Here is a 24,669-nt window from a genome sequence, read left to right as displayed (position 1 = left end):
TCTCTTCAAGCCTTCAATAGGCCTTTTGCAACAGTAATTATTGGTTTCATGACTCATAATTGGTGAACATGAAGCTTTTGCTTTATAAATTCCAGAAAATTAATGGAAAGGCCGTGTTTGAGTATAATATTTTATGATCATTAAACACTCGAGAATTCCATACTTTTGTTTATGAATGAAAAGCTTTTGTCCTCCCGTGGAATTTTCCATAATTGAGTACTAAAAACAGAGTTAAGATTCCTACTCTTATGAAGGGTCAAATGAGTGAGAATAAATGTGCAAGGGTGGAAATTTTCAGACTGTCAATCTGCGAAGAAAAAATTTAAAAGCGGTTTGAAAACTTGGGAAAATATAAGGATTTTGTATGAAAATCATTGAAGTGCGACTGGCGGGCAAAGCGTCCTTTTCCCATACAAATCCTTATAACATCTTTCAACTTTAAAAACACTAGTTTAAATGATATACTTAGGTTTATTTGTGCTCTTTTTATTTCTGGAAAAAAATTTCATATACTCAGCAGAATCGTGTTTGTGAAAAAGAGATCACGTGACCAATTAATTGTTGCAAAAGGCCTATTTAATGCAGTCCTTAATATTCAGTATGGAATTTAGGACTTAAAGGAGAACTAAAGGCCAAAATCAGCAATTTTTCCAACATTGTTTTTGGAAAGCCTAACATACAATGTAACTAAGTAAAGTGAAGTGTGTGTGGTTATTTCTTCTTGTTTTCTGTTTTTTGCGAGAAAATTAAGTTTGAAGTTGGGCTTTTCCTGCTCTTTCTGCCTTTTTAGTGCGGGCTCAAAAACTGAATTGGCACCCTGCTGTGACGTATGATATGGGGAACAGCGATTTCATAATCAAAAGAAACAAGTGCTGCGGTGGATATTCAAGGCAAGCATCAGTCGAAAACACTGCTTCTATAGGTGGTGCTCTCGCATGTCTTCCCCATCATATGTCATAAGCTGCAAAAATGACCACTGACTCCTGCATTCTGAGGCGCAATGCTGATGGCCCAAAATTGGAATTATAAGAACATTTTTTGGGGGTGGAAAAACGACGGATATGCCAAAAAAAAAAAGTTGAAAACATTAGTGTGCATGGTCTAAAGTGTAAATAAAAAGTGCTTATTTTTTCGCCTTCAGCTCCCCTATAAACGGTAAGTAAATAAATTATAAAGTACTGATTCCCAGTGGATTGTTCAAAATCCCTTTTGGGTCACTTACTCTCAGGGTCTAAAGAACAACTGAGGAGAAAGTGCTGCTTCTTTAATTCCATCTGCAAACGGTTAAACTCTTTCCACATAAGGACTACTATAAACCATCGGCCCTGTCTCACAATCCTTCCTGTTAATCAACACTTTGGGATGTTAAAAACTCGCACACTGCTTGTGAAGAGTAGGGAGCAGACCTCCAGTGTTTGGTGGTCTATCTGTCAGGGAATAATATTGTTATAAATGAAAACCACTGTGAAACTGATGTGATACCAATGTACAGTGTATGCGCTGTGTATAATTCCATTTCCATGAACATAACAATATGAATCCTTTACATTTTATTTTTCAATGGAAGGTACATGTACCTGTAATAATTTAAAATGGAAGCTTAGGATTGTTGCCACCCTTCGTTGGGTTGAGTACAGATAAAAAATCAAACAACCCCCACGAGAAAGTCATTCTGAAATACTTGACATTATTGGTATCATATAGTGGAAAGCAATAATATTGTTCTAAGTCATTCCAAATCTTAAATGTGCATTATCTGTAACTTCAAATTCAGTGTCATTTTAATTTACACATGCGTACCTTTTACTCCGAATAGCAAATAAATTTACCAAAAAAAAAGTGCAATGCAGCATATGCATGTATTTGTTTTGTTTAATGTTTCTAAATGAAATTAAGGTAAAGTTAAAATTGAGGTATTGCTGGTGGGCAGTATCAGATACTAAGGCTATTGGGGAGGGGCTCACATGCTCAACATTGGAAGTCATTGTGGGTCTTTAAGCTACATGTACATGTACAGTAGTGTGCTGGTCTTTTTTGGCGTGCCAATTTTGCTCTTGCCAACCTCTCCCATTGACAGGTACCAGGCAGTGGAATGTGGAAGGCTAACCATGTCTGCCCCTTGTTGTCATCTTGTCTGTAGCATCCAGTATGAACCTCTCAGGCATCTAACCGCAAGCTCACCTTGCTGATGAATTTAAACTTTGCTTTTCTCGTTGTTGTCTTCTCTGTCATCACGTAACATTGATATCCTCTCATCAGAGTCAATTAGGTATCCTGATCTGGTTGGCTGGTGAAATCAATTATTGGATTTGACAGCAGTGCTTCTTGTTGGGCCAGGAAAAAATTGTCCTCTCAAAAAACCAGTCCTCTCAAACTGAGAAATTTGGAGCTCTGTTATCATTGAAAAGAGCCAAAATTAATACCCTAGAAAGCCATTCACTTTTGTCACAATTCTGAAACAGGGTTAATGACATTTAATATTCGCATTGACCATGTTTCTTGCAGTCCAGCAATTGCAGTTATATCCATGACTGAATCACATTGCTGTTTTTTTCTTCCAAACTTTTCTTTGATTAACTTTTTGCAGAATACATAGTTGTCTTCAATGGATACTACACTACATCTGCTAGGAGTGGTTTTGTCACAGACGCCCTTGGATCAGCTGTAGATTCTTGGAAAATTGTTCCGCGGCATAATCCTGCAAGTGACTATCCAAGTGACTTTTCTCTAGTAAAGGTGAAGTCAAAACAGCTATTGATATACATCTGTACTTGTAATTGATAATGAACTTTGTTTGTGAAAAATTCAGCAAAAGAATTTTAATTGTGATGTGCATTTAGTTGCAAATAGTGGGCTCTTGAAGACTTTATTGAGAGATTTTGTAAGCATTATTAATTTTATTTAATTAGCAATCATTATCTTTATCTGTTTTCAATATTTTGAAGGATACATGTACGTGTATCATATTAATTTTTTGTCCTCGCATATTTTCATGTATTAGATTTGTAAAACTGTTTTCCAATAATTGTGATGATCATATTGCTACTTAGGTATAATTTCTTTTTTGCTCTTAAATTCTCTTATTTATAATTTGAGGTAATTATCCCTTTAATATACATTGTACTGTATATTTTGTGGTTTGTGTTGTCTTTGTTTGTTATGTGTGTATGCCGACCTAAATTTGTATTATATGGATGAAACTGGCCACCTATCTTTTTAACTTTGTAGTTATTCTACATGTAGGTAGCCAGCCCTTTCTCTTTTTTATATATATTCACCAAATGTACAAATGTAATTATATATACATGGCTTCTGATAGGATGCGAAAAAAAATTAAAGATTACGCAGAAATTTTTGGCCATATTATGTGGAAACATGCGTTGATTATGCGGAAATTTAAACAAGTTATAAAACTAATAATTGGGCCCGTCTAATGTATCTACATGCTTACGGTAAATCTGTAATCGAAATCGCAACCAATATAATCGCATTTGTGACTGAATTTTTGCCCTTTGTGATTAAAATACATGGATCGGAGGAGTCACCAATTTGCGACCAGCTTTCAACGTTGAAATAAAAGGGTTAGCAGTTGGGATTTTGCCGCAACTTTTGGTGAAATAAATAAAGCGATAAAAAATTATTTTGTTTCTCGTCATGAATTTTGTTTCAATTTGGACATACTGGAGCAAAATTGTAATACCTTTGGAGCGCGATCCATTCCCTCGATCATTGACTTAGTTTCTTATCAGTCACGTCATTTGCTGAAGTAACTGTTTCTCATCCAATGGAATGCATTGTAGGAACAAAAACTAGTGTCCAGGCTCATTGGCGAAAAAATGCGCGGAAACTGCTTATGATCTTTCTTACGAACTTTCATCTTGCGAACGAAATGGTGTGTTTTCTTCAATGTTCAGGAAAATAAGCATTTCAAAACAGTCAATTTCTTCGGCTTTTATATTTTTGAGGATGCTAAGGAGCTGCATTATCACTAATATCAGGTATTTCTTCTGTTTTTTGCGAAAAATATCGGAATTATGCGGAAGATGCGGATTTCAGTGAATTATGCGGATCCGCATCGCTGCATCCTGTCAGATGCCATGTAAATACTAATGAGCCTTTTTGCATATGTGTTGATGCGCATCCGCGTTTTTTTTGATGCGTTTACACGTTTTGCGTATGCGGGGTTTTTTTGCGTATATTTTGGTTTGCTTATCTCCGAGCTGCACTGTACGTAGTCCCACTAAGACTGAAGTGGGAGGCGCAGTGGCCTCATGGTTAGTGTGCTCGACTCCCGATCGAGTGGTCTGGGTTCGGGTCCTGGCTGGGGACATTGTGTTGAGTTCTTGGGCAAGACACTTTACTCCCACTGTGCCTCTCTCCACCCAGGTGTATAAATGGGTACCGGCGAATTCAAGGCTAGGGGTAACACTGCGATGGACTAGCATCCCATCCAGTGGGGAGTAGAAATACTCCTTGTCGCTTCATGCTAAGGAAACCGGGGATAAGCTCCAGCATGTTGGGCCACTTGGCTTGGAAAGCGCTTACCTTACCTCAGGACTGAAAGGTTTGATTAAAGGGCACATGGTTTTTTGAGTGGCCCTAGATGTTGTTAACCCAGTTCATCTCTGAACAGGCCCCCATTGATGACTAAACTTGTCTGGCATTAGGCAGTAAAATTTACAATTCTTGCTCGCTGGAGGGAATGGATTAGCAAATACAATGTACATGCATTGTTCTCACCAGGCCACGCCATTGTGGGATTCCCGCAGTTTTAAAACAAATGACGCACTAAGATGATATAAAAGGGCCATCAGGGCGCAAAGAAGAAAAACAAAAGCTAAAAAAAATTCTTAACTGATGCAAAAAGAAAATCTAATGTCTAAAAATCAGTCGTACTCGAGGTTCGATCGAGCAACAAGCGATCAATGATTCCTATAACAGGCATTATGATTGGCTGGGCGTGTGAACACATAAGCCAATGAGCAGCGTTGTTGCATTTGAGAATACACGTGCTTGAATTGTCCGCCATATTTGTTTATGAATATTTCATTTGTGCGTTTATTTATGGAAAACAGAAAAAAAACAAGGAAGTCTGGATTCGTTTTTCTGTAGTAAAGCGAAGCAGCCAAAATTGCAGTTAAATGAAGAACCTGATAACGTCAAAGAAACAGGAACACCAGTAGAAGCCGAGAAACCGACGCAAAGAATGTTCCAGCAATCATGGAAAACAAAATACGTATGGCTTAAATATGACGAGGCTTCATTTTTGGAGCTTGGACACTCACACATCAAAATTTAACAGCTTAAATTGTTTTGTATTCATTTTATTCACATATTGTCATTCTACAGCAATTATGTATATAAAGTAAAGTACAGTGTGTTATTAAAATTATTACTTTCAGTAATGATGAGACTGTGGTCAAAGATAACGTTGTTAAGCTGTCTACCAATACCATCTACCAATACATTTGAATTCCATAACGACCCTCGACCTCAAGATGCAAAATCCTGGTGAGAACACTGTACATGTACTGTATAACAAGTGAAGTGTAACTTACTCTATCTTTCAGTTAAAAGGAGACAGTGGATTTGGAGTAGAGGCCTTAAAAAGGCATCCCAAAGTTCGAAGTGTTACCCCACAGAAAAGGGTAGAAAGATTTCTCAGGAGTGTGCAAGGTAAAATTCATTAACCCATTGACTTCCAGGGGTTCCCCATTGACGAGTAAAATCGTCTGGCGTTAGACAGAGTAAAATACTAAGTCTGGCCGGTTTAGGCCGGTTTGGATGTCAAAGGGTTAATTTGAACATACCATAATCTCCTTAATAGCTAGTCTTACATCATTAATTTTTTGGTGAGAGTCTTAACAATTATTAAGGCAAATGTACAGTCTCTATCAAGAGACAGAGCTCTGCTTAAGTGACAACAACTGAGCATTCAATGCATGTAAACCTTTATTACATAAGGTCAATTCACCAATTGAAAGTAAAGCTCCTTTTACCGTAAACGTCCATGTATAAGCCGCACTTTTTTTCACAAAATTGAAGCCATAAATGACAGGTGCGGCTTATCCATGGATACATCTGTGTTTGGAGTTTTAAAGTAAAGAAACATAAAAGAAACTGAGAGCATGTTGCTGTTGTTCATTGACTTTTTAATGAGTGGTGGCTCCTAAAGGAGCCGTTTGTGTCTTCGAGTGTTTATCAGCGAATCTTGCTCTGCAAGAGTTCTTTCAAGCGATTAATTTTCGCTTTACTCGAACAAGTAAACACCAACCTACAAGGAATCTCCATTCCTCCGCACAGCTGTTTGCAGTGACGTCTTCGCCCAGTCACTTCCACGCATATCTTTCCGCGCCACATGCGATAAAATACCACAAAATTCGCAAGTACTCGCGAGGTAAATGGCCCTCTGTTTCGTTGTCCTTGACCACCTTCTCGGCAAATTTGGCGTCTGCATTATCGAGCTCCTGTTCTGCATGAAATTTTTCGCCTATTGCGCATTTCCAAACATCTTTTTTGACGTGGTCATGATACCCAGGCCCTGGCCCAGACTCCTCCCCACATTTAAAGCTTGGCTACTAAGCACTCGTTCGTTTTGTTTCAATCGAAGGAATTTCAACTTTATGGTGAAACCTTGATTGTTTGTTCTTGTTGGTTTATAGCAAAAGAAAGTTACTGGAACTTCAAACTTTATTGTATTACATTTTTTTCCAAAATCTGCGCTTCTAAATTCGGGGTGCGGCTTATCTACGGATGCGGCTTATACATGGACGTTTACGGTACTTTTTGAGGCATTTGAGTTAAGTACAATGTACATGTAAACTTGTAATACAAGTACGTATTATAATAGTCTTGGTGATTTATCGCTGACGATTCCATGACCTCTTACTGTCTCATGGAAGAATCTTTACAGGGCATTTTATATTCAATGATACCACCTGTGCAGATTCTTCTGAGGGGAAGCAAGCATAATCATTATTTTGCTTGTGTTCCTGCACATTTAAGAGATGATGGCTAATTTTATTTTCTCAAAATGGGAAATTAAAATTTTTTGGTCATGATAAGCATCTATTGCAATTGATTTTACAGATGTACAATGATCTTTGATCAATCATTTGTCCAGTCATTTGACATGTTTCAACTATGAATACATTGTACATGTTCAAATTCACACAATTATGAAGCTTTGTGTGATCGATATGCTCTCATTCTTAAATTAATTTTTTTTTGTAACTACCTAGCATTGTAACCCTAACCCCTAAAAACTGTGGTACAAGTGACAATGAAGAAGCTACATGTACAGTATAACGATAAAAATGAAATAAATTTTACTCCAAGTGAAAGAAAGCCAAGCCAATACAAAGACTGATTCTGATGCTGATTGTGCTGAACAGGATGTTGGATGTTGGTCGCAAAAGTGGAGTGCGAGGTTAGTGAGAGCAACCCACTCCTTAGTTTCTAGGTTATCATAGGTAAAAGCCAGCAAGCAAAATCGAGTTCCACCACAAGGAGCTCCTGCAAAGATTACAGGTCCACCCCTTAGCCAATCCGGAAAGTGGCCGCTGACTACTGTAGCATTGTCTGGATTTTAAGGTGATTCCCTACAGTGTAGAAATAGAACGTGTCGTAGATTTCCGATCAAACTTTGCACACTGTTGTATCATGTCAAGATAATAAAAATGAAATAAAACACAGTGTTTGTTTTCCATGGTACAATGTTCCCAGGCTACTGCGTGCGCCAATGACATAAGAATTATGGGCTGTAGGGTTGCGCATTGCAAAACAGGGGAATCACCTTAAGTTAACTTTGTCTAAATTACATTAAGCCATGTGTTACTTATGATTGTGTTAACTAAGTACTACATGTATATTGAATTCTGAATTGTTCAATCATGTTGTAATACATTGTACACTAATAATACGGTTTGCTTGTAGGAGAACAACAAGATCAAGTTTAGCATTAGTGAGTACTGCAGATCATGGTGTGGTTACAAAATTCTTTGATGGCTTTCAGAGGTCGAAATTGCAACCAATACAGTTGCATTTTCAACTAAAATTTCTTGAGGAGTTGCAACAAACTAAAGGGTTGAAGCATTTGCCACTAGTTTTGCTATACATGTAATAATTATTGAAGTCATTTATAAAAAAAATTGTTTCTCCTTGTGAATTATTTCAATCTGAAAATATTGGGCAAAATTGTAGCATAATTTTACTGTGGTGTTATGCTTACCATGCCCATTCCCTTGATCATTTGACATTTTCACTGGTTTCTTTACACATACCGTAGGTGTAATTATTGTATCACAGGTTCATACTTGGTTTTCTTAACCCATTCGTTCACTCTTCGGGCAACCCAGGATGACCCCCAGTTGACGATTATCATTGTCTGGCATTAGAAAGAGTAAGAGTAAAGGTCTCACTCCCAGGAGTCAGCTACTGGAAACACAATAATTATGGCGCGAACTTGTGAATAAATTTTCGTATCTTGTTGAAAAATTGTGACTGTTTTTTTTTTAAATTTTGATCCCTGTTAAACCAACTTTTTCTTCACTTTACGTCCAAAAGCATAAAATGGAACGAAAACTGAGCATTGACAATCTAGTTTTCAAGCCTTAATTAAGTAGCGAAATAAAAGTAATTCAATCTTTTGACTACTTTTTTCTTTTAGAGTCACAACCTGTTAATACAATCTCAGCTGCGTCACAGCCCAGGGCGGCGGATATTAAGATCTGTACCAAGACAGGTTAACCCTTTTTGAAACTTAACTAGACTTGCACCCAATTGTACTGTACTATAATGTACAGGCCATTTTTGTATTTGTTTAAAATGCACATAATTATAAAATACACTCTGCAAGGCTGGTAACCAGTAGCACTTCTTTGACACTGAGATGAAATTGGAACTATTTTGTACCATCATTAAACTGTAAGAACAGCAAATTTTTAATTGTCTATGGCTTGTTTAAAAAGTGTTATTGTTATAGAGGTGGTGAAGTTTCAGTTGGAGAGATTTATTATATTAAATATTAGACATACATGTAAAGTTCTCAGGAATACTTGGGAAAAATCTGAGAGCCTTGTGACGATTTCAAAATCATTACTGATAAACCATTCTGTTCAACCTTATTTACACGATGACGGTAACGCAGATCACAGATCAGTTTGTTCAAAGTTAAAATTACTAGTAATGTGTTGCATCAGTACATGCAAATGTAGTACATACATTGTACATTTTCAATTGTTGCACAATGATTAGAGAAGTACAAAAGCCACATTATTGGCACCATTGACGTTTTTTTGAAATGCTCCTGTTGTTACAGATTGTCCATGTGTTACAGGCTGATGTCTTATGGAGTATGGGCCACACAGGTACATGTACAGTTGTACTTTTCAATAGTATCTGCACACAAGGGTCCTTAAATAACCAGAGTCTTCAATAAGAGAGAGCAGCCCATAAAGTCTACTGGTTAAATCACTAGAATTTTAAATTACTGCTTACTAGTGTACATGACTTGTACAGTGGTATATATGTAACATGATAAATGGGGGCCAGAATGTGCATTCATCAAAAAAATCAAAAGAAGCTTGCTTTGAAATACAAGAATTGCATGCTACATTAAGAGGCCCAAATGTAGAAAATTTCTAGAGGAGAAGGCCCTTCAACCCCATTAGAAGCACATGCCTTTCCCACCTACAATGTACTTACATTGTAATCGAAGAGAAAGTATGTGTTGCCTTTGTAATCACATCAGCAAAATTGTTAGACTTTCACATCTTCTTGGATACAGGACAGAAAACACTAGACGGTCCCATCTTAACTTACAACCCTGGTTCATAAAAATGATGTTCAATCATGTTGAATGTACAGTACATGTAAAACATCCTCATATTACTCGAAAAGAAAAGCTGAAGAAATGAATGCGCAATTGTGGTCTCTCCTACTAATGCCCATGCACAAATTTATAATCTCCAAAAGTCTCATGATTCAGATACATTAAAATTTTAATTTGGTGGAACCATCATGCACAGTCTTAAGAAATTGCAAAATGGGTAGAATTATTACATGTCTGTTTTGGTGTCAACAATGAACAGTAACCCCCGTTCTTGATCATGTCTGTGCGGCTAAGACTTCCTCCTTGTCTTAGGTACATGTAAGGGTGATAAAACTGTACTGGCTCAGTGTTTGTCCTACATGTATATAATATACATCATGTACTTGTTGATTCATTACTATTATGACTTTGTTTACAAAAAGTACAGCACTGTGTTGTTAGTGTTGTGCTATGTCCCCTGCATGCTTTGCCGGGTGACCTTCATTGTAATGGTGAGGCTCATAGAAATGGATATGAATTTGTACAGTAATTGTAATGGTAATGGTAATGAATTTATATAGCGCATTTTCTATTAATAATAAATTTATATTCAAATGCGCTTTGCAAACAAGTGATCTATGGGTGAGATCGGACATCAGCATATACAGTCATGTATAGGCATTGCATGTTTTGTTCGTAGCACTCTGAAACTATGCAAAATTAACTGATTTTTATGTTTACACATACTTGTACATGTAAGATCTTTTAGGAATTAACAGTAGTTGTTAAATTTTTATTAAAGGTGACGGAGTCAAGGTTGCCATTTTTGACACTGGTTTGCCAAAGAATCACCCACATTTTAGAAAGGTTATGGACAGAACTAACTGGACAGAGGAAAAAACACTTGATGATGGTGAGTACACTGTATACCATGTTGGGCATCCCTTGTTAAGAGTGCTCCTTCATATTACAGCATACATGTACATGTGTACAGTCATAATGTCTGTCTAATCAAGGTAAATACTTTGCTGTTGCCTTATTACACCCTTGAATGATAAACACTTTAGTCTAACACCTAAATGATAACGTCTGCTCAAAAGTGGATGAAAAGATTAAATTATTATAATGGAATTGAAGATTTAAGAAACCAAAGTAAGGACACTTAGTGCACTCTCTCTTTTGACATGGTATGATCTTTTGAATGTTTGTAGCAGTAACGCAGAATTTCTGCTTGTTATTTTTGTTGCAGGGCTTGGTCATGGTACATTTGTGGCTGGTGTGGTTGCTAGTTCACGTGAATGTTTGGGATTTGCTCCTGATGCAGAACTTCACATCTTCAGAGTGTTTACCAACAGCCAGGTACGTGTAACATGCCATTGCAGGTTTGATTAAGAAATAATTATTTAATTAAATCCAACATTAACTCATTCATCCCTAAAACAGCCCCCATTGACAAATAAAATCATCTGGTGTTAGAGTAATAAATAATCTGCATTGAAGTCTCGCTCACAAAGGGAAACGTGTTAAAATTGCCACTTGAAGTTACAATCATGTACAAATGTACCAGGTGATCAACGTTTGTCTGTATGGATGTACATGTACAGTACCATGGGTCATTGATATTTTTGCTGTACCTGTTGACAGGTGTCATACACTTCATGGTTTCTTGACGCCTTTAACTATGCTATCCTGAAAAAAGTGAATGTCTTGAATTTGAGTATTGGAGGCCCAGACTTCATGGATCAACCTTTTGTTGACAAGGTTTGAACACTGATTATTGTGCTTATGTCCTTGATGGCTCTAAATATTCATGGCGCAATTTTTGCATGATACATGTATGCCTGCGTAGCTTCTGCTTAACCATCTTGAACATTTTTATGTATAATTATTATTAATAAGTTTACAATCATTATTTTTATCATGCAATTTGGAATAAAAAGGCACTTGTAAACTTTTTCAAAGACTACAAATTGCACTTGCCCGAATTTTGTAATAATAATTGTCGCTGCTAAGCGCCGCTAATTGTGCGTCTTTGAAAAAATGTACTTGTGCTTACAGTGTATTTATAACGTCAAATTGCACTCAAAATCCTATGATCGCCTAGATACAAATTATACCGACGTGTAACCATTAAATTTTGTTCATGTGCTTATAAATTCCGTAGTTTTTTTTTTTTAAACTATGCGGCAATCATGGCCTTCACTGAAAAAGTAATTGTAGAGAAAAACGGGGGGAAAGGGAAACCTGTCTTAATGCCTGTTTTTTTTTTTTTTTTTAAAGGAAACCTCCACTAAAACAAGAATACAACTTCGAAATATTTAACATAACGTTTACAATCAAAATTGTTCAAACGTTTTCTAATGGAATCGTTTGTATCCGAAATAAATGAATTTCAAAAACGCTTGTTTTGGTTTTCAAATTTCCTGGGCGCCGCCATCTTGAATAATTGTGATGTGTTATGGTTGCTCTCTTGTATTTGCACAAAGAGCTTTTGTTTTAAAACAAGAGGGCAACCATGACACGTCACAATTATTCAAGATGGCCGCGCCCGGGAAATTTAAAAACCAAAACAAGTGTTTTTGAAATTCATTTATTTCGGATACAAACGATTCCATTGGAAAACGTTCGAACAATTTTGATTGAGAGCATTATGTTAACTATTTTAAAGATATATTCCTGTTTTAGTGGAGGTTCCCTTTAAATAAAGTGATATTGAAGAGATGGGTTTTTTCTGTGGTGTCTCAGTTTGAATACCCTGGGAAAAAAACCCAGTACACTGCACTGTGCATACATGTACGTGTATTTGTGTTGATTTTATGACCTTGCAATATGTGACCATCCACGGGAAAACCAACAAAAAGGTGATGACACGGGCACGCGTGCATGACACGGCACGCTGAGCGTGACATACAACACGCCATATGCGCATATTTAATGAGTAGCACAATAGATGTCACGGTGGCTTTTGTTGTGCACACTGAGACACTCCAAACCTTTTGTTTAGCGTGGCGTGTTGCGTGTCAGATGCGTGCCAAAACAGGCACCGTAAAATTGCAAAAGTAATGCAAACGAAATTCGTCGAAATTCGTCCTTTGTTCTCGCGAATTTTCCACGAAAAGTCATCGAATTTTTGAACGATTTTTCGTTGGGTTTGAAGCGAAAAATTCACGATCTTTCTCGAAAATTCGGGATAGCGAAATTCGAAGTAGCGAATTTTCGAGGTAACCAAACGAAAATTCGAGATAACAAAATTTGAAGCAGCGAATTTTTGTGACACGAATCGGCGGCCGCCACCATCAACAACATCGCTGAACAAGCGTATGTACGCGTAAATAAACGCGTTAAGGTTAGCGTAAATGAAGTCGTATCGAAAATAGATTCAGTGATCCGATACTTAAATCGGCTATTTCCAACGAAAAAAAAAAAAGATTGCCTCACACAACAAAAACTGCGATTGCTTCACGAACAAGAGTTTGTTGTAGAGCTTACACATTGTGAAATGAAGGCAGAAAAGAAGCATCGTGGCAAATTCGAACTTGGCAAATTTTTGTCCAGAAAATACGTGGGAATGCTCGAGAACAGCAAATAAAGAGCGAAATTTCGCTCAATTCTTTGAGGTCATTTATCGAACAGAGCGATTTTCAATTTTCGTTCCGAGGGAATTTTCGTTCGAAAATTCGCGTAGGCCTTGAGAATTATCATGACTTTTCGTTGAAAACTCGCTTCCATCGAAAATACGTTCCGGCGAAATACGTTTGCATTACTTTTTCACAATACTGTATTCTGCGGGATTTTCAGCTATTTCCGCAGGTAAGTCGGCCCTCACTCGGCTTTGGGAGTAGCGTGTTTATATACTTGGTTTTTTAGCGAGCGTTTTGGCGCAGCTGTCGTGCAATTTCACTCACTCCGTGTCTTTTTACGCGGTGCTCGATTTTACTTTTGCTGACACGCTCTTTTGTTTGGTATAACACGCTCTATTGTTTACAACTTGTCGTATCAGACACAAGAAAATTTTAATGAGGCGTGCATTACGACACGGCACTCCCGTGTTAAAGAAAATTTCTTTTGTCTAGCGTGCTAAAATAGCGTGCCCGTGTCATCACCTTTTTGTTGGTTTTCCCGTGGACGGTCACATATGTTACATGTAGCTTAGATTCCTTAATACTGAGCTACACTGTACACGTTAATTTGTACTTGTAGGTACATGTACAGTGTAGCTAGGTAGGCTGTAGGTGCATACTTTATTTAAAATATGTGACCTCACACGGGAAAACGTACATTAACGTTTTAACGTTAAACGGACAAAACTAACGGCTAACTAACGGACGGGTAATGGAAGCTAACGTTACCTAACGGTATGCTAACGCTTTTACAGGCACCGCTAACGGTTTGCAAAGTCATGCTAATGCATTGCTGCAAGCGTTTAACGGTTAAGTTAGTTCGACTAACAAGCGCTGCGGAAGCAGCTTAAATCGTTAAAATGGTCAGCTAGTAAATAAATAGAGGCGTTAGACGGTTAATGAATAGAATACCTGAAAGCTTTTAACTGTTGTAGGAAGCCATTTATCCGAAAAACTAAACTAAAGTTGAAGCGTAAGCCTAACCGGTGAACGATAAATAATCATCCAAACCGGCCGTAACTGGCCGCGCGCGACGACCCCTGAATTATCGTAACCGGCAACAAACAATCATGGCGGCTTGATCTTAGGCCTCCACTCACTCCCCCTTGGTGAATCTGAATTTTTTTTGTTGTTATGGAGATTTAGGAGGACAATTGACCAATCATTTGTCGTCTTGTGAGCACATTTTGACAGCTGATAAGAGACACGAGGTCTGGCCTTTCGTCCTTTCGATCGCGCGATCACATCAAATTAGACGAAAACAACGGCTGATGCGTGAGGTAACGAATCAAACGATGGGAATATCGCTACTTTTTTTAGGATTTGGAGGATAAAGGGAGCTTTTATGGTTTTCCTGTAAGAAGAGGGGCTACTAGTGATAGCAATTTTGATTCAGATGGCTTTAAAAGAGTGGCGAAGAAGACGGTGACAAGCCAAGGTGTGAATGATGACACCGATCCTGAAGAAAAAAGCTTGCTGGAAATGACCAGCTCGATAATATTCAAGTTCCAGATTTCGTGGAAGCCACTGGCGTTTACTTTGTTTTAGATCATCGTAATGAATTAGATATTTTTCTTAATTTTCATAGGAGATGATCTATGGGAATTAATGGTAACCGGAAAGTAGTTATGCCCGTCAAAAGCTCTTGAATACCTCCGAGCGCACTGCCCGTTTTCATGAAGTAAGCCACGCAGAATTAAAGGCCTTCATAGGGTTTGACGAAATAACTAGAATACATAAAATACAAAAACATTTATTCACTACAGTTGGGAGTCGCCTTGTGTTGCCGGAGGGAGATACCGTGTTTCTCGTAATGCTCTTTAAGTCGAAGAAATCGAGAGTAGCTGACGCCGTAAAAGCACAAAAATATGTCCTTGCAAATTGGTTTCGACTGGTAATAAAATGAGCAACGAGGACTCCTTTTACATCCAATGAACTCTGCTCGGGTGAATGCCTGGATACAGGTTAAAATCACAAGATCAAGCTCAGCACTCGACAATTCAAGGCAGTTGTTAAATTAAACAACACTGTTTTTTCGGTAAACTGTACGGAACATGGACCGTTCTTTGGACCAAGAGTACAACCACAGCTATCTCGCAGAAATTTTTTCACTTTTTCCCCTACTTCCTCAAAATCTTCTCCTTTGTGTTCAATCTCGGCCATCACGTTGTGAATTAAAACTATAAAACTCCGCACTTCCAACATATTTCGCAATGTTATGTTGTCATGGAAATGTTTCGTTTGACAAAAGGACTGGGACTTGAGACCATTTTATTTGCATACTGTGCTGGCGATCCCTTTTGTTGGTTTTTCATAATAAATCAGTGGGTGCAATGAAAACATTATTGTGGCACTGAAACAGGGAATGATTTTACGAGCGACTTCTTTACTCAAGCTCTGCTCTGCGATTGATAAAAATTTATTTTTGTGTTCAGGCGATAGCCACGCAGCGAGATCACTATCGCACTTATTAACTCAATCGCTCTTTCTATTTAAAGCGTTTACATGACTTGTAACTTTGCCCTCCACCTTTTGTTGCCAGGATTGATCTATTTTTGTCAGTTATTCTTCAAAGATAATTTTATATAACTTTTTAGGGTAGCAGTTCGTAGAACACATTCGTAATCATCTCAATGCTTCGTAAAGAAAATACAATCTGGGGCCGGGGTGGCGGAAGAAAGCGCGGCAAGTGTTTAGCTTTTATTCAGTTTATTCTCACACTTGTCTTTTATGAAGATAATGCTGGCTAGAACCAAGTTTTCTTTCTGATGTTACTGGACAAAGAATAATATTATACGCAATTAAGAGACAGGAGTAAGGACACAAGTAAGTTATTACGAGTGGTATTTGAGTGCTCCGATCCAAAAGCACTGTAACAGTTACGGTCCTTCTAACCGCTAAATGAACTAACGAATGCTTAATTTTTCTAACGGTTACAAGGTAACCACTAACGCTTTATCCATACTACTAACGGTTTGGTGCAACAGTCTAACGGTTCAGTGAAACCGTCTAACGGTTTGGTGAAACCGTCTAACGTTGACTAACGGATTACTAACAGCTGACTGATGATGGCTAACGGCTAACTAACGCTTTCGGCCGTTAAACGTTAAAACGTTAGTGTACGTTTTCCCGTGTGAAGTCACATATAAATAATTTTATACATCTTGGCAAGACCCAACTAATTTTTCCAATAAGCCTTTTTGCAAAATGAAGCAATCAATAGACTTGGCAAGTTTTGCTTCATTTGAGAGCTGGTTCCAAAGTACATGTACTGTATAGCTATATTATAACATTATAACTTCTTTTTCGAATTTGATTCAGGATGTGTCAGATCAGTAGCCCTGTGTGAGATTCTCGTGGGAACTAAGCCATTCAAATGCAGTACATAACTTTGTATGGCTGTGCATTGTACATGTAGGTTCAGTGATATTAGGGAGCTTAAGCATGCACATTTTTGAGATGCAGATGGCAACCAGAAGTGAGCTGTTTTTCCTTTCAACTTTTCTTCATCCATCCACATTTATATTATATTGCTAAGTATAAATTATTTTATCCAATAGAGATGATTAGTATAAAGATAGGGGAGATGCCACTGTCCTGGTACAGAAAATGTCCTCATCTGGTTGCCGTCCGTGTCTCAAAAAACATGCATGCTCAAGTTCCTTATTGTCCCTGTAGGACTGAAATTGTCAAAATCTAAAATTCTTACAATAATTGAAGGGCTGGAAGCAAAAACCTAGTAGCTAAAGTGACAATGTTTGAGTTTTGCTCAAAACTAGTCCAAATTGTACAAGTTGACTGGGAGTGAACTTACGGAACATTGCCATGGTATTTTTTTTAAAACCCGATTTGAGCTTTATTTTCGAGAAATAAGCTATGCAAGAATAGTATCGGCTTTGCGTTTGAAAACAGTGGAGTCAGCAAAGCGACACTTAACCTTTCATTGTTTGATTTAAATTTAATAGCATAAACTAATACAACTGCGTGTGCCAGTAAAAAGGTAAAGTCTCCGTTATGAGCCTAGAAAGGCCCATCAGGCTGGCGCTTATCTTCGGTTTCTTGGTAGCTCAACCAAATGATGCGCACAGTGAAGTACACGACAGGTCGGTGGTTGGAGCCACTGATCAGAGTCATTGATTTTATTTTTCATGCATATCTCATGTAACTTGAATGTCTCAAAGATTGATAAGGTCGTGGAGAAAAACAAGAAAAGAAGAAAAAGAAACAGCTCTGTGGGAAGAAAAAAATATCGAGTCTGATTGGGAGCTCGAACGACTGACCTGTCGTGTACTTTCGCTGTGCCCATTGTTTGGTTGAGCTACACTGTAGCACCGATGCAGGCAATGGCATTGGCTTATACTATTAACATGGCTTCTGATAGGATGCGGAAAAAAATTAAAGATTACGCGGAAATTTTTGGCCATATTATACGGAAACATGCCTTGATTATGCGGAAATTTAAACAAGTTATAAAACTAATAATTAGGCCCGTCCAATATATTTACATGCTTATGGTAAATCCGTAATCGTAATTGCAACCAATACAATCGCATTTGTGACTGAATGTTGCCCGTTGTGATTAAAATACATGGAGGAGTCACCAATTTGCAAGCAGCTTTCACCGTTGAAATAAGAGGGTTAGCAGTTGGGATTTTGCCGCAACTTTTGGTAAAAGAAATAAAGCGATAAAAAATTATTTTGTTTCTCGTCATGAATTTTGTTTGAATTTGGAGCAAAATTGTAATACCTTTGGAGCGCGATCCATTCCCTCGATCATTGACTTAGTTTCTTATCAGTCACGTCATTTTCTGAAGTGTACATGTAACTGTTTCTCGTCCAATGGAAAGCATTGTAGGAACAAAAACTAGTGTCTAGGCTCATTGGCGAAAAAATGCGCGAAAACTGCTTACGATCTTTCTTACGAACTTTAATCTTGCGAACGAAATGGTGTGTTTTCTTCAATGTTCAGGAAAATAAGCGTTTCAAAACAGTCAATTTCTTTGGCTTTTATGTTTTTGAGGATGTTAAGGAGCTGCTTTATCACTAATATCAGGTATTTCTTCTGTTTTTTGCGGAAAATATCGGAATTATGCGGAAGATGCGGATTTCAGTGAATTATGCGGATCCGCATCGCCGCATCCTGTCAGATGCCATGTATTAATGTCGCTTCGCTGATTCCATTGTTTTCGAACACAAAACCAATATAGTATTAATTTTTTCCATATCTTATTTCTCTAAAATAAAGCTCAAAACGGATAAAAACAATACCAGGGCAATGTTATTACGTTCATTTCCAGTTTTAAACTTGCAAAATTTTGGCTAGTTTTGAGCAAAACTAAAAATCGGCCGAACATTGTCACTTCCTAGGTTTTTGCTTCCAGCCCTTCAATTGTACAGTACATGTGGTTAACCAGATGGCAAATGAAGCCCCGGTAAAAGATTGAAGAGATGTACTTTTCATTGGTGACTTGGATACTTAAACAATCCTTTTGTGAATCTGGGTTATTTTGCTGACATATCCATTATCCTCCTGTATTCAGGTGTGGGAACTAACAGCGAATGGGGTAGTGATGGTGTCAGCCATTGGAAATGATGGACCACTCTATGGGTAAGAAAATAAACACCCAATTGTTATCACCGCACTGTACATGTGTATGTGTATACATTAGTTTGACCTGCAACCTGGCTAGTGAAACATTTTTCACCATCTTCCTAGCCACTACCACTAAGGCTTGAGCACCTAACAGACAACCAAGAACATCATGTCTGCAAACCAATCACTGTACCCTTTAGATTATGTAAGGATGGTTTTCACTGTCATCCCATTTAAACAAAAAAAAAAAAAATTGAAGCCGTACAATAAAAATAGGCCAAGACCGTGAAATGTTGTAGACAACCAATGCATAAAAAACCCCACCAAGTCAGAGGTCTGTGTGGTACATTGTTTGAGTTTTTTTCCCGAAACTTGTCACCCAACTTTAGATGGCGACCAGAAATCAACAAAAACATCTGGAGTTCCCATTGCCTTAAAGGGGCTTACTACCCAGTCTTTTAACTTGCAGGACAGTACTCACGAGTACATTTAAAACATCTCCTAATATTCTTGAAACGTTTAAACTGTAGAGAATCATAGTGAAAGACTTTTTTCAATCAAAACAGATTTCATAATCTGGTGTCATGCAAAGTGCAAAGTGCAAAGTGACAAGTCAAAAATTCAAAATGCTGTACTTTGTTTTCAAAAACAAAAACGTCATGGAACCGGCAACTTGTAAAAAGATTTATTTCTAGGTCATCTTCAACCTTGTATGAATAAAAATCCAGAAGGCGTCACAATAATTATTTTTATTAATTTTGAATTTGATGATGTCAGTGTGAATAGTATCTATTAATTCTTGGCCCATTTTGTGTGGTATGATTTTTCCTTTGTTTGCAAGGATGAAATTATGGCACAACTTCCCCTTTTCTTGCTGTACATGTACATGTCTTGAAAAAAATTAAACTTACCAAATTGTGTTTGGAGAAATGGTCCCTGAACAAGGCAGCAGGATACAATTCATTTACTTATAATACATTTATGTATTTTAGAACTCTGAATAATCCTGCAGATCAGATGGATGTCATTGGTGTGGGAGGAATAAATTTTGAGGACCACATTGCCAGGTTTTCCTCCAGAGGAATGACAACATGGGTAAGATAGAATCTAGATGAACTTTCCAATTATTATACGTATTATTAATCATGTTAAGCTAATTATTTTGCATGCTTACATTTAAATGAAATCTTAACCCTTTCAGCCCTGTTGGGTTCCCCATTGACGAGTAAAATCGCCTGGCGTTAGACAGAGTAAAATCTATAAGTGGCACTATTGGGAGTTAAAGGGTTAATGGGCACATAGTTTTCGAGTGAATCCAGCTGTTGTTAACCCTTTCAGCCCCGTGGGGTTCCCCACTGACGAGTAAAATCGTCTGGCGTTAGACAGAGTAAAATCTCTAAGTGGCACTATTGGGAGTTAAAGGGTTAAATGATTCATGCTCCTGTGTTGTTGTCACCAGGAACTTCCAGGTGGATATGGACGTGTAAAACCAGATATTGTCACTTATGGTTCTGGAGTGCGTGGATCAAGCCTTAGGTACGTATGTGATAAGTTGAAGACGAGAGAAACAAAACAGGGGAGGGGCTGGGGGTTTGTGGGTAGAAGGAAATGCAAGAATTTGTACAGTTGATGTAGTTCTCATAAATTTCTTGTAGCATTCTTATTGTAGTTCAAGTTTTAAAGTGCACTTTGTAATGTTATACTTACCAGGGGTGGCTGTCGCTCATTATCTGGTACCAGTGTTGCATCGCCTGTCGTTGCTGGTGCAGTGTCGCTGCTGCTCAGGTAAACATTAGTTCCTGGTACAGGAAATATAGCCAATAATTTATTGAAGATATCATTGCAAGACAGAATTTTTTCCTAATTAATTTTAGCGTACAATGTAACTGTGTTGCCCTGGCCACTTTTTGGACCCTAACTCCAACTTTTTAACCTGATGCTCAGCCCAGTCAACTGGTTGCAGGGCTCGAAATTGCAACCTGCACAGTCAGTTGCATGTTGATAGAATTTTTTCCCTTGGTGACTAATATACATGTATCTGGAGCCTAAAATTTGCAACTTGCTTTCACTTTTGCTCTTACAAAATAAAAGGATTAGTGATTACGACTTTGCTGCAACTTTCGCTCAAGTAAGTAAAGGAATGGAAGGTAATTTTGTTTCAATCTGAAGATACTGTGTGGGGCAAAATTGAATTGTGGTTTAGCTGCAATGTTACATGCACAACATGCGGGCTTGTATTTTGTTTTGTTCTACTGGTGGTAACACAATGCAGTGAATTGACCCAGGATTCCAATGAAACTTGCAACTAAAATTTTCATATCTTGTCACAAACTTCTAACTGGATTTTGCTTTAATTTTGAACAATGGGTTGGCAACCGAATTGTTGTTTACCACTCAAAAATTCTCCAAACCAAAATTATGTAAATGAATGAGTTGAATGTCTTGAAGAGGTCATTCTATAAAGTAGTGTTATTGCACCTTCCATGATCTTGCAGACCTGAAACTTCTCATTCCGATCGCCTTTTTTTGTTTTACACTAGTGTTGTTGTCAATCACAGTAACAAGACTGGGTCACAGTTGGATTAACCATTTTCAATTGTCAGTTTCTGTTTTTTTAAAGCAAGATCTGTGCCAGTAAAAAAAAGGGTTTTTAACCATTGGTTAAAATGTGAAGTTCAGAGTCAGTAGTATTACATGTACCAAGTATGTACATTGTACTAAAAGGCACAGTAAGGAGATTTAAATCTGCATTGTCTTTTGTTGTAACCAGTGCTGTGCAGCATCGAGGCAATGCTGTTAACCCTGCTAGTGTCAAACAAGCTCTGATGGCTTCAGCTAGACGACTTCCTGGGTTCAACATCTTTGAACAAGGTGCATGTATAGTACAATAGAAGTATGTTGTCATTTTTTACTGTGAACTTATCTTCAACTAGATAATAGGAACATTCTCAAGTAACACATGTTTATTGGCGCATTCGTTTATTTTTCCAGGCCATGGAAAGCTTGATCTCATCAAAGCATACCAAATCCTAAGTAACTACAAGCCTCAAGCGAGGTAATAAAATGTTTTTTTTATGCGTGTAACTTTACTTTGGCATTTCCTTTTTTGGGAGAAATATTTTAATGCATTGTTATTAGTTAAAATATTGGGGGAGTACCTTGTCATTTGTGAACTACAGCGGTACATCATAGATATAACTAAACAACAATAACCCCTTTTTGTTTTTAATTACTTTATAGTTTAAGTCCTGCTTACATAGATTTAACAGAGTGTCCTTACATGTGGCCGTACTGTACGCAGCCAATGTACTATGGTGGAATGCCAACTATTGTAAATGTAAGTCCTTTGTTTTAATTAAACATTAAAGAGTTTGACTTGTGCTGGGCAAAGTTGTGGCCTGTGCATCATGAGTTGTGCCTAGTGGGTGGAAGATAATGTCGTAACCCTACCGGTGCCTTTACTAGAGGAGATTATTGCACTATTCCAAGCAACATATGAATGGCTATTGGATGGCAGACACTACTACCTGTAAAAAGTGTCTGACTTGACACCTTAGAAAGAAAAACTTGCTGTTCATACAATGTCCATGACCCACACACCAACCAATGCCATTTAGTCTCCCACCAACACTAGTAGCTGTCCTTCTTGCTCAGACTGTTGGTAGTGGACTTGTGTAAGTGTCATTTTATAGTTATGTATAGAGCAGTTAAAGAGCTTGCATAGTGAGGGTCCCATGAGCTTGCTGTTTTGCCATATTTTGGTAATGCAATTAAAGGCCTCAATAAACTTGGAATAGTTTTTTTTTTTTAAATGTTTGATGATTTTGTTTCTCCGTGTAGCTGCATTATGCATACCCTTTTAGTCTGCTGTTGGGACACACTTATATGCAATGGTCAAGGTTCCAACTTTAAAATTATTTTTGTCTTCTATTAATTTTTTTGTTAAAAGATCACAATTCTTAATGGGATGGGAGTAACTGGACATATTGAGGGCCAGGTAAGGAATGGCTGTTTGCTTTCCATTATCATTCCAGGGTATGTTGGCAGAATGCTTGTTGTCTGCTAGAAATGTAGGATACATGTATTACATGTACATGGCTGCTTCGCTCACTGTTGAGAGATACTTTCAGCATTCAAAGATAAAATTTCTATCCCCAAGCGGCCATGTACATGTTGTAATGTTCTGTTTATTAAAAAGATATTGATGAAATGTCTAGATTTAAAATAACTCGTTTTACTCATTTTCGAAATGATGAAAAACGTGCAACATGAAACAAGATATGAAAGCTATGAAAAACAAATCACGGTAATGTAAAATTTTGCAATAAAAATGTTAATGTTGTAGAGAAGAATTATATTAAAGCAAAAAAATACAATGAAGATGAAGCATGCGTTTTAGTGGCTAATCGTGTTTGTTACCATGACGACACATATTATTCTCACATGTGAAAAATAGAAATGATACATTGTATGTTCACTGTGTGCGGTGAAGATATGATTTTTAAGTAAAAGGAAAAATTCTGATATTTCATCAGTATCTATATAATAATAATTCATTCACTATGATGCTTCCAAGTTAATCTGTGTATTGGAGCACTTGGCACTGACCCCCTTCATTGGAAAAAAAAACTGTGATTGAACTTTGGCCTTTGAGATAACTGCCTGTATTGTGGTACCAAGTTTACATTTAACATTAATTTTCCTCATTTCAATCATTTATTCATTTGTTTGTTTGTGTTGTCTTTCTTTCAACAGCCGACATGGCACCCATATTTACCACAGAATGGAGATTATATCCAGGTTAGATGTTGCTTTGGTTGACTTTTTAACTACTGTTTTGCACGATATGTACATGTAAACAACTTGAAAATGACTGAAAATAAACTGATGATTAACGTCTTAACTTTGTTTCACATCTATGGGTGTGCAGTAATTCTGCTTTGCAGCTTAATGTTTGACAGAAAAAGGGGCACAGTTGATTGCCTTATTTGCTTGCTTAGCTGCATAGAGCAACATGTTTTGTGTGTCGCTATCTTGGCTTATTTTTGTTGTATTCCAAAGACGAAACACACATACAAACGTTAGGTCAAGCAGTTGTAATAATTAAATAGATATCTTGTTAAACACTTAGTGTAAAAACATTTTAAAATTTAAATAATTATGATCATGTTGACCATCAGTTATTTTAATGAGCACTGATTGGCTAATTATTCTACTTTAGTATAATGGAAATTTTCTGCAGTGATTGGTTACTCTTGAGGTGATTATTAGGCGATAATAACCTTTAGAAGCGGTTTTTCAAAATGGCCACAAGCCGTTTTGTCGAGATGACAGTTAAAGAAATTAATAATTGTTTTAAAGAGAATGCATATTTTTCAAAGAATCACCTATGTAATTATACTGAAACAATTATTCACCCCAGGCTCGGTGAATATTGTACACTTAATGTATGGTCCCGAGGGGGAACAGTTTTGTTTTCCCGAGAGTCCTGATGTTCGTCTCGGGAAACATCAGGACTCGAGGGAAAACAAAACTAACTAGTTTCCCGAGGGACCAGACATTAAATGCTTTGTTGTATATTTTGACTTTTCCGTCAACAATCGCGGAATTGTATCCCGGTTGGGATACATAATTATGAATTTGAT

At 37.4% G+C, this 24,669-nt stretch overlaps 1 protein-coding gene across 1 annotated transcript in view; it reads left to right on the top strand.

Annotated features, from left to right (window-relative positions):
- The window catches only part of LOC137986840 (membrane-bound transcription factor site-1 protease-like), a 38,955-nt gene that overhangs the window by 958 nt on the left and 13,328 nt on the right, over nt 1-24,669 (top strand). The window contains exons 2-19 of the mRNA XM_068833675.1: nt 2,588-2,736; nt 5,571-5,676; nt 7,339-7,429; nt 7,936-7,963; nt 8,669-8,743; nt 9,320-9,368; nt 10,614-10,724; nt 11,061-11,170; nt 11,456-11,572; nt 18,972-19,039; nt 20,017-20,119; nt 20,484-20,560; nt 20,735-20,809; nt 21,795-21,895; nt 22,016-22,079; nt 22,265-22,361; nt 22,974-23,021; nt 23,780-23,824. Of these exons, the coding sequence (XP_068689776.1) occupies nt 2,588-2,736; nt 5,571-5,676; nt 7,339-7,429; nt 7,936-7,963; nt 8,669-8,743; nt 9,320-9,368; nt 10,614-10,724; nt 11,061-11,170; nt 11,456-11,572; nt 18,972-19,039; nt 20,017-20,119; nt 20,484-20,560; nt 20,735-20,809; nt 21,795-21,895; nt 22,016-22,079; nt 22,265-22,361; nt 22,974-23,021; nt 23,780-23,824 (1,514 nt within the window). The remainder of the gene's footprint in view (nt 1-2,587; nt 2,737-5,570; nt 5,677-7,338; nt 7,430-7,935; nt 7,964-8,668; nt 8,744-9,319; nt 9,369-10,613; nt 10,725-11,060; nt 11,171-11,455; nt 11,573-18,971; nt 19,040-20,016; nt 20,120-20,483; nt 20,561-20,734; nt 20,810-21,794; nt 21,896-22,015; nt 22,080-22,264; nt 22,362-22,973; nt 23,022-23,779; nt 23,825-24,669) is intronic.

Source organism: Montipora foliosa, chromosome 1 (assembly GCF_036669935.1).
Source record: "Montipora foliosa isolate CH-2021 chromosome 1, ASM3666993v2, whole genome shotgun sequence".
NCBI lineage: Eukaryota > Metazoa > Cnidaria > Anthozoa > Scleractinia > Acroporidae > Montipora > Montipora foliosa.
Note: the sequence above shows the minus strand (reverse complement) of the source record. Positions and strands in the feature narration are given on the sequence as shown.